This window comes from Mizuhopecten yessoensis, unplaced genomic scaffold, assembly GCF_002113885.1.
Source record: "Mizuhopecten yessoensis strain PY_sf001 unplaced genomic scaffold, ASM211388v2 scaffold479, whole genome shotgun sequence".
Classification (NCBI taxonomy): Eukaryota; Metazoa; Mollusca; class Bivalvia; order Pectinida; family Pectinidae; genus Mizuhopecten; species Mizuhopecten yessoensis.
The window spans coordinates 181,585-192,628 of record NW_018403567.1 but is presented as its reverse complement, the minus strand read 5'-3'; the positions used below and the strand labels follow the sequence as shown (position 1 = coordinate 192,628).

Below are 11,044 nucleotides of genomic sequence, written 5' to 3'. Positions count from 1 at the left end.
CGGTTGTTTATTGAGCCATACCTATGAATGGTATGGGTATTCACAGCAGTAATAGTTTGTCTCATGGTGATGTAACCGTTTATCATCCATCCTTGAAATATCATTATAAACCATTCCGACCTTTGTATTGGAAGAGTTCAATGTGTCTTCCCGGATGAATGAGTTAATGCGGACGTAGATTTTAGTAGTGTTTCTGGTTTTTTTCTTTCATTTGATGTATCTTTCAACGAGCACTTCTGGTCACTGATAATTCTGCACAATTCTGGCGTGTTATATTATAATGTACAGGTACAAAGAATAAGAGGATTTTGAATAATATAATGCTTGTCTCGTGTGTATTACTTCAAAACTGTAACCTTTTGCAGCGTTGATTGTGTTTTGGGTAAGGTTGAATAGACATTTACATGATAACATACACAGACTCGGCTGTGCTTTTTTATATTGTACTTAAGTATAGGTTCTATTGAATTGTAATCCATTTAAATTGTAGGACAGACTACTGGGTATAGTGTCGTGTTCTTAATTAACCAGTTAACTATTCTCGTCATTCCAGTTACCGGACGACAAAATGGCGAAGCTTTTAGGAATCTGTGTCCTTCTTGCCTATCTCACAGGTATGTGGTCTTTTTAATCATTTATACCTATTTCTTTAAGTACAAAAGAGCTGTCAAAGATTGAAACTCCTTCAGTTAAGACCTTTCTTGAAATAACATTACTGAAAATAAAGAAATTTTCCTGATGATGAATGTGTATTTCATACCAGGAATGTTTTTTCATTATGCTAGTTTTCGCCTTTTATGCATCTGCAATAAGAACGAATGGGTAATAACAGCGAATATTTGTAAACAGTTTATCCACTATAGTTATAACATGTGAAGGGCACAATTCAAACTCGGCGAATATAGATTTTACCAGTGAAAGGCGATTATTTAAATTGGCGAAAGTTTCCCGGTATACCGTAGTACGTTCTAATGAAATAAACTTAGGGGACGAAACTAAGACCAGTATCAAATTATAAGTAAGTCTTGTCTGTAGACTGTTCTATTTTGTGTAAATTGCATATATTATATCAACTAGCATTTCGTGATATGAGATACAAAAGTACATACACGTATAAAATACCGGTAAATGTATAAAGAAATACTGATGATTTAACAGTACAATACAATTAAATTTATTATATATTTCAGTGTCACATGCCGTCAATATCAAATTATACAATATTACTTACATAATGTAAATTTCTATTTCATTTATAAGATCATAAAAAATACCCACTTCCAGTTCTGTTTCGCTCATAAGACACTGAGTCATACCAGTAGCCTGTACAAACATGACAGGTGGGATTTTTCATGACATTGACAAATTTAACGATGTCGAACAAATCTTCCTCGCACAGTTTAACTACATACACCATTGTCACATAATAAAACGGTAGGGTATTAGGGTGTTTGTCTATATACCGTAAGAACTGTTATACACTGTCAAAAACAAACGATTTTATTTTTTTTATTTTTTTTAAAGAGTTTTTTTAAGAGGTTATTTTTAATTATATTTTCAAAATTTTATGACATAAACATATATATAAATATACATACAATGTACACGAGCGTCTAGAATCGCCTTAAAATAATGTATATACTGTTAAAAATATTCTATCAAATGTCAGTATTCGTCTTACATTATATATTAACAAATAAGTAAAGATTCACATTCTGATATAAAAAATAAACTTCCGGATATTCTTGTCCGTACTCTATTCTAATCAAAAATGTATTATAATTCAGTGTCTGATTTCCGGTTAGAGTCACGATGGTTAACAGACTTCGATTCGTACAAACGTTATTATATGGTAAATATTAGTATATGAAATGATTCGTATGGTATAACATCATCCAATTCAGCAAATTAAAGTGCCTTGTTAGCGTTATAGTTCTAGAGTATGTGTTGATAATAGTCAGGGTATAATCTATTAAACAAAAACATTTTCTTTCCCCCCCCTCCCCCCCCCAAAAAAAAACCCCAACAAGCTTTGGCAGATTTGATGTGAGAATGTTCGCAGATAACAACAGAACTCAATGCTTTAGATGTGGAGACACTAGTCATCCGTCATATAGATGCCCCAACAGAACCACTTTGTCAAACGTAAAACAATGTTACAGATGTCATTCAACTGACCATTTGATTCGTGATTGTAATAAGGAGGTCAGAAGCTGTTACTATTGTGGTGAAACAGGTCATTTACAAAGAGATTGTAAAGGAAAACTAGTCAGCAATTTGTATGGTCAATATGCTACCGATATACTCGAAGGTCAGTCTGAGACTGTTGAGAGTCACAGTGATATCGAGAGTGACGAAGAAGAAGACCCCCTTCCAGCAGTTAAATCTTTGATCTTGGGTGCTTCTAATTGTAAACGTGTCGAGATACAGAACGATAACATTGTCAATGCTTCAATATCTGGAGCGACACTAGAAGGTATATCCCAAGTCATCCAGCATGCCCAATCGATTCTGGAAGGTGAAAAGGTAAATAAAATAGTTATTTGCCTAGGAACCAACGACATTAGCAAGAACAAACAAGACCCAGACGATGTTTACATCAATGTCACAGAGGCGCTTCAGCAGGTAAAAGATGACTTCCCAGAGGTTGATGATATAGGTGTGTGTACCGTGATCCCTCGTAAAGGAAAGAGAAACAACATCATCACGCTGAATAAGAACACTAAACTCGTAGACTCATTTATCTCCAAGATGTGTCAGCGAAACAAAAAGTTACACATTATAGATGTGTTCAGTGAATTAATATCAAACGGGACACCATGTAAGACCAACTACGACCCGAACGATCCAAGTGGCATTCACGTAAGTAAATGCGGCGCTGGCAAAATCGCTGCCTCGTTGTTGCATTTTTTGGACACAACCGACACAACGTTGTTACCAATGCGCACACCTAGTGGCATGAGGAAACGAAAAAAGAGTAGTAAGTCTATACCCCCAACAGACAGACAATGCTCGAAGATAAGTAAGCAATGCGAGACAGTTCCGGTTGAACCTGAAAACTTTATATCCTTTCTAGCTAGACTTCAACGTGGAACTGTGAAAGTGTATGTCCTATGCCATATGTACACTATGAATATATCAATTATAGATATTAGAACTTTCCTATTGTATTATCTATACTAAAAACCGGTATAGTTATGTATGTTCACGTATTGCAGTTGATTTGGGTAAAATATGTTTTCATGATTATGTGCAAAATATTGTTAGTGAAACAAATTGCAATAGATACACAGAATTTAGTAATACTACATCAGTAATTTACACATGTATGAATATGTTAAAATTTTCATAAGTGTATGCATGTGTCATGGAGTGCTACATGAAATGAATGTGAACAGTGAAAAAAGACAGAATCTCGGTGAGTATGCTGTGTATATATTTGTAAAAAAATATTGTAAAAGTCTACCATAAAATATGCATGTGTCATGAAATGATCCATTGGTCAAGTTTGAATGTAAAGAATGACCGAGACAGAATCGCAATAAGTATGCAGTTTGTATTTGTATAATAGTGTACATAAATATGCATGTATGTAAACAATGAAAACAACAGGTGTATGATTGTGGATGTCAAAATTTTATTTTTTTCATTAACACTAATACAGTTGAACCTCGTTATCGCGAAGTCGAAGGGATCGTTGGGAAACTTCGAGTTATCCGAGTATTCGAGTTAAGCGAGTTCCTATGTTTGGCATAAAGCTTGGTAAAGTTCCAATATGAGGCTATATATGTCATTGATTTCTCTGACAATCAACGTATTTAAACAGTCGATAAATGACAAAAAGATAACTATATAGAATAAAAATATACAACTTATTCATAATCATATTCATTAATTAGTTAATGTTACAATAAACACACATGCTGTCTCCGACCTCGTGCTATGCTGATAGAAATTTCAATGCGGAAATGAAAGTGCTCAAGTCTTTATACACTGTATTGGAGCGTACACGTTGGATTGCTCAGTTGATTTCGACATTCCGAGATGGGTATGAGTTAATCAGGAAACATATCCATATTTATAGACCCCAATGACACTTGACATCTCCTCAGCACGACGTAGTCAACAATAATTATCGTATTGTTCCTATAATCTCTCAATTAATTATCAATGCCATATAAGCTCCTGTAAAAACATAAACCAACGAACCAGTCCTAGGTTGTGATTTTTACTGTGGAGCTTATTTACGCATGAACGCACACTGTGACCCATTTTCCGGTTAGAATGTGTCGGCAGCTTTGGTGTAAATAAAGTGCTTTTCAAATTGTTTACGGGCTCGGCGTAAGTACTAATTGTTGTTAATCAACATTGATGAAGTTTGTTTCTTTATTTGTACAAAGTATTTTTACAGTCAAACACATTTTAATGCCGTAAGTTTAATCAAAGTAATTATGACCAAGCGTAAGCTGCTCTATGAGAACGATGTTTACCGTAGCAGTTCGTCTAATATGTATCAAATAATTACAGAATATATGATAGACTTGTGAATCTTAAGAAACTTCGAGGTAGGAGATATTTTTATGTAGGATTTACGTTGTTGGGACCGATGTTTCACTTCGGGATATCCGAGTTTTTCGAGTTTTCAGAGTTCGAATTATCAGAGTTTTTATTAGTAAGATTAAGAAGAGTTTTGGCCGGGACCGATGAAATACTTCGAGTTAAACGGGGTCTTCGAGTTATACGAGTTCGAGATAACGAGGTTCGACTGTACCAATAAATGTTAAATTGTTCAAATACAATTATGAATGTAAACAATGAAAAAAAACATAGTCTCAGTGAGTAAGCTCTATGAAGTTGTTAATAATATTGAAAATATGTATATATGTAACACAATGTATCTCCATATGGGAAATAGTAATAGTATTTTAAGTCTGAGTGTAAAGAATGGAAATAACAGTACACAACTTTTCACTCTCTGGCTTTGGGGAATAAGTGTCGACTGTTTGAGTAATTGTGATAGTGATAGAAGTGCTTACACCAATGTTAATGTATGCACATGTACTTGAACATAGTGTACAAAACAAAAAGAATATGCTATTTGTATTACTCTATATCAAGTATCTGAAATAAAATGGTGCTTTGCATTTGAAAATAGTAACCATTTCAACTACTTCACAAACAAAAGAGTCCAAAGTATCTATCATAGTAAGCTGTATCAAGTATAAGTATGTAAATAATAATTATATCAGAAGTATGTATGGGAATGATTTGAATTGCTACATGGAAATTAGTAAATTCCTAAGTAACATGTACTATGGATGAATATATGAGTATTCTAGATCTACTTATCTATGCATTTGAAATGAGTTTTAGTAGTGAAATCAGCAACTGCTTTATAAAGTTGTTATATGAAGATACGAACATGAAAATACTAGTAAATGTTTTATGTATAGCTACACTTGAAATATTTTTTTTTATAATGGAATTAATCATTACTTTTTTGTGAATGTTAACAGTGGAGGTAAAGGAGAAATATTGTTTTTATATATTGTATATGTGCTTCATTTTATTTTAAATACCCAGTTAAGATTAAAACTGTCCCATAGGGTGTGTGGATAAACCAATCAATTAATGTACTGGAATCGGGATAGGGGTATAGATTGCAATATCCCAATTGATAACATAATTTACATATCAAACTTCCATGAAAAACACATCAGCTTTGCTCGTTTAGATGTTACGAGCTGATAAAAAGAGGAATAGATTATTTAATTGGGTCAAAAGTCAAAAATATGATATTGTATGTTTACAGGAGACGCATTGCACAGAGTTAGATTCAAAACAATGGAATAACAACTGGAAAGATGTTGGAGGGGGAAACAGTTTATGGAATAATGGGAAGAACGATTCTAGTGGTTTTGGTATACTGGTAAACAATAGCTCTGACTTTAAAATTTCTGAATATTACAGAGACCAGTGTGGAAGAGTGCTGGCATGTAAAGTTAATTGTGAACAAAAACATTATGATCTTACAAATTTACATTGTCCCAATAAAGGAATGGAGAGAAAGGATTTTTTAACATATTTACATTTACATTTTTGTAATGATTCATCAGAAAAAATCATAATGGGTGATTTTAACTGTGTAGTGGTTAAAACAAAAGACAGATTTCCTTTACAACCGTCCGGGGATGTCGGAAATACACAACTAGTCAACCTCATGATACAAAACAACTTATCCGACATATGGCTAATACAAAATCCGGTTCATTAAACTGTACTTTTAAACGAGGCAGTTCCAAATCAAGAATTGATTTGATCTTAACAGAAAACAGTTTAAAGTCTCAAATAGTTAATGCTAAAATAAAATACTGCCCCTATAGTGATCATGATTTAAACACGATCAGGCTATCTTTGATGGATCTAGAACGAGGACCGGGAACATGGAAAATGAATTATAAAGTAATTGCAAGTGATATTTTTAAAAATGCATTTGAGATATGTTGGACAGTGTGGAAAAATGAAATAATTATGTATAATAGTATAAGTGAATGGTGGGAAATTACTAAAACTAAAATAAAACAAATAAGTATGAAAATAGGAAAAAAGATAAATATATCAAAGATAGTAATTAAAAGTGCTGAAGACGAGCTAGAGACATTAGAAAATAATCAGAGCCATCAAAATAATACGGATAAAATTGAACAATTGAAATATAAAAAATATTTAAAAATATAAAAGATACTACACTAATCAAACAGATGCTGCTAGAGTACGGAGCAGAATACAAATATATGATGAAAATGAAAAATCAACCAAATACTTCTTTAACCTTGAAAAGAAAAACGCTGAATCTAAACAGTGGTATAAGATAAAAGGACGGGATGGTTATTATAAAAATGTCATAGATCACATTTTAGAAGAACAGACATCTTTTTATAATATGCTTTTTAAATCAGAAGGGTAGGATGAACAAAAAATGCAGATTTTTTAACACAATTTATAGAAAATAAACTATCTAATGAAGAAAGCAGGAACATGGATAGACTGATAGAATTTTTTTTAGCGAAGCTGTCAAATCTTTAAAGAGTAACAAGTCACCTGGTGAGGACGGAATTATAAGTGAATTTTACCAAACATATTGGAACTTAATCAAAACTGAGATCACACAATTAATCATAGAATTATTTACTGAAAATAAACTTTCGAATAGTCAAACTAAGGGAATAATTAAATTACTTTATAAAAAAGGAGAAAGAGAAGATATTAAAAACTGGCGACCAATTACTTTACTTAATGTAGATTATAAGATAGTTGCAAAAAAATTGCTAATCGACTGAAAATAAATTTAAACAAACTTCTACATCCTGACCAGAAAGGCTTTGTACCAGGGAGAAATATTACGGATGCCAATAGAATGTTACATGATATAATAGACTTTAGTGACAGGGAAGAAGAACATGGTTCAATTATATTTCTAGACATTCAAAAACATGTATCAAAACTAATGGTTTTACATCTAAATATTTCAACATCTCAAGATCAGCTCGTCAGGGATGCCCGATCGCCCCACTTTTATACATTATTCAAGCAGAACCACTTGCATGCGATATCAGAGCAAACACAGAAATAGTAGGCATCAGAGTACCAGGTAATGATAAGGAAATAAAATAAGTTTGTTTGCAGATGATACTCAGCTAATCAATCACACAGAAAAATCCATTCGAGAAGCTTTTAAACTATTAAAATCATATGAAAAAGCATCAGGTGCCAAGATTAATTATGAAAAGACTGAAGGTTTGTATATAGGACTATTGAAAAAAAAGGCGCAACATTTAATATCATAAAATGGACCAAAACAAATGTGAAAACTCTAGGAATTTATCATGGATGTATGATAGATAATGACAAAATTTGGTAAGAAAAAGTAACAAAATAAAAAATTGTCTGCAAATTTGGAAAACCAGAAACTTAACATTAAGCAGGAAAACTTTAATCATTAAATCACTAATAATATCTATTATAGGATATGAAATAAAAAGACTCACGCGTAATAGCTGTTGTGAATACCAATAATGTTGCGTTGGAGACTCACACGGAATTAAAGTGGTCAGTACGTATTAATATTGGATGGTAGACTGTCACGAAATCATCGTGGTCAGTAGGTATAATGTTGCATGGTAGACTATTACGGAATCATTGTGTTGAGTACGTATGATGTTTCATGGTAGACTATTACGGAATCATTGTGGTCAGTACGTATGATGTTGCATGGTAGACACTCACGGAATCATTGTGGTCAGTACGTATGATGTTGCATGGTAGACTATTACGGAATCATTGTGGTCAGTACGTTTGATGTTGCATGGTAGACTCTCACGGTATAATTGCGGTCAGTATCAATGATGTTGCACGGAATCGTTGTGCAAAGTATCTATGATGCTGTTTAGAGGACGTACACGCAATCACTGTAGTCAGTACCTATGATGTAGTGAAGTGGACGTACGCTGTATCGCTGTTGACGTTTCAAACATGGTATATGGTTGAGGAACGCGTATCACTGTGGTCAGTATCAAAAATGGTATGTGGTGGTCGTACACGGTATCTTTGTGGTCAGTATCTAAAATGTTACATGTATATGGTGGTCATCACTGTGTTTAGTATCAAAACTGCTATATGATTGACGTAAAGTGTCACTGTTGCAGACCAATAAATCTGTTAGAATGATATATGGTCCTCGTTTCCTATCATTAACACAGGTGTGACTGCTGAATTATGTACTGCAGCATACAGCTACTACTACAGCTACTACTACTACTACTACACCTACTACATCAAATGTGACGATGGTTGTTGTGGCTATTATTATGACCGGGAATGCTGTGCCTCATCGTAAGTATCAGATATCATATCGAATATACATGTAAATCTCGTGTAACAAAAGCCCATGTAAGATCTTATAGAGTCACCTAGTCCGATTATCAACTGTACAATGTGATGATATATTTTTCTCCAAATATGTATATATATATAAATGTATTACTAAAGATAAATATTATATATTACTTTCAATAAATAATATATATGATTAAATCCTGTTTTACTTTCATAGAAGTGGTACCATTGCCGGAGCAGTTATTGGCGGTATTTTTTTCATCGCCTTCATCGTCGTCTTTATCATCGTCATCAAGGCCTGTAACAAGAAAAGGACTGGTGTTATTGTCGCAGGGCAAACTGGTGGAAATGGAAACGTCACGGTCGGTAAGTAGAATTATAGAGGGTTACATTTGTGGTAGGCATAACGATATCAACTGGGATAGATACATAGCCCCAGTGTTCATTATGGAGCTAAGACGATTCAAGTGAATGACTTATAACCAAACCGTGAACTCAAGATCTCTAACAACGAATCAAATAGGCAAGAACAGTAAATATATACACAATTAATACAAATTAAGATATACACTAATCAAAACATGTTTTAGGAATGTGCAGGAGCAGCCTTATCAGGCGCTAACTACTAGTGCTATGCCACCTGGCTAATATCTTCCTGGGTATGTATGCCAGTGTGTGCTGGAGATGTATTGTGTTCTGTTTTAGTGGGACCGTGCTTTCAACGTTATTATTTATAGTGCCATCTCGCCTTATTGCAACAGCATAGATACCGCAACATCCATCCCAGACCAATTTATACTCCACCTGGGTTGTTGGAATTAGCTATTGCACTGGATACCTGAATCTGAATATGAAAACTATTACAGTTTTATGAACACGTAGCTTAATTCTTGCTTGCAGCTTTTATTAGTTTTGGATAATGACACTCTCTTTTGAATACCCTGTCTCCTTATTTCCTTTTTGTTTCGATTTTGACTGTGTAGATGACATTATGATGCCTATTTGAATATTTCTTTTATATGAAATGATTTTTGTTTCGCAGAAATATCAGTACTTATTTGAATTCTGTGTTATAAATATTATGCATTGTTGTGTCAAGCAAAATCCATAAATCTTGTTTATAATTTCGATAACTTAATCTGATGGAACAGATAGAGTAATGGAATTTGTTAGTTCTCTGCTAATATATACTATAGCATTACACTTTAGAATATCGTTATATACATGTTAATCATTAAACTTCAATATACCATAAACATTCGTGGTTTTGGTGGTTGCTATGGAACTACGAAAAGAAATAACACAACGAATTCGACTGACATAGTTCACTACTGTTTGTAAAGAGAATACATGAAAGTTTGAAGCACGAACTAATCTAAATTGCTTCAAACCACTAAAGAAAATACCCAAGAACATTTCAAATTATGCAAAATACTTCTAGATATGACAGTGAATGATGTTTATACTGATTAATGTGCATAACTATACACAAACATTTGTACATGTATTCATATTCAGAAAATCGTTTCAGTCTTACTTACTAGACATTCATTATGTATTTTTATAGTTAACAGTACCACCCAACAGCAAATGCAACAACAGCCTTACGGAGCCTATCCCCAGCCGGCTTATCCTCCTCCTCCACAGTATGGGGGACAACCTCAACCATATGGGGCTTATCCACAACCAGCATATGGGGGCCCTCCTCCTCCACCATATGGAGCCCAACCTCAGCCACATGGGGGGCAAGCCGGACCGGCTTATCCACCTCAACCAGCAGTAAACCATCCCAATCAACACCAGAGGTACTAACTTAGAACAAGCAAACCAGACGTCATAACAGCTTACGTGTGGCTACATGCTTCACACAGATAATCTAGGAACATGAACATCCACATAGATTGTGGTAAATATTTTGAGGATGAGAAACAGCTGAAAAAATCCGTTTAAGCCCGAGTGATTTTTGTCAAAAGAATTTTATAAATAAGAATTCTTGTTTAAATCTATTCTACCAAGTAATTTGTAATGAAAATGTGTTTTCGTATTAACCCTATATCCACGCTCTTTACTTATGTATTTAACAAACTTCGTGTTTTTGTCCTTTTTGATATCGTGAGCTTGTTGCTTCATTTTGCCTGCTACATTTGAA

At 33.8% G+C, this 11,044-nt stretch overlaps 1 protein-coding gene across 2 annotated transcripts; it reads left to right on the top strand.

Annotated features, from left to right (window-relative positions):
• The first annotated feature begins 496 nt into the window (after nucleotides 1–496).
• LOC110449774 (TM2 domain-containing protein DDB_G0277895-like) lies at nucleotides 497–10,721 on the top strand. 2 transcript variants are annotated; one of them, XM_021496835.1, is made up of 4 exons: nucleotides 497–614; nucleotides 8,760–8,892; nucleotides 9,113–9,261; nucleotides 10,463–10,721. In XM_021496835.1, exons 1-4 carry the CDS (start codon nucleotides 569–571, stop codon nucleotides 10,705–10,707), a joined length of 573 nt encoding a protein of 190 aa, XP_021352510.1. In that variant the 5' UTR covers nucleotides 497–568; the 3' UTR covers nucleotides 10,708–10,721. The 2 variants fall into 2 exon arrangements, with proteins under 2 accessions (XP_021352510.1, XP_021352521.1); XM_021496846.1 differs by lacking the exon at nucleotides 497–614 and adding an exon at nucleotides 3,371–3,418.
• Nucleotides 10,722–11,044: the final 323 nt, after the last annotated feature.

Bases quoted from the DNA above. Each gene is read 5' to 3' on its own strand.
- LOC110449774 (XM_021496835.1), top strand. From the start codon at position 569: ATGGCGAAGCTTTTAGGAATCTGTGTCCTTCTTGCCTATCTCACAG. The intron at 615-8,759 runs GTATGTGGTCTT...TCATTAACACAG, and splicing joins CCTTCTTGCCTATCTCACAG to GTGTGACTGCTGAATTATGT. The intron at 8,893-9,112 runs GTAAGTATCAGA...TTACTTTCATAG, and splicing joins CGGGAATGCTGTGCCTCATC to AAGTGGTACCATTGCCGGAG.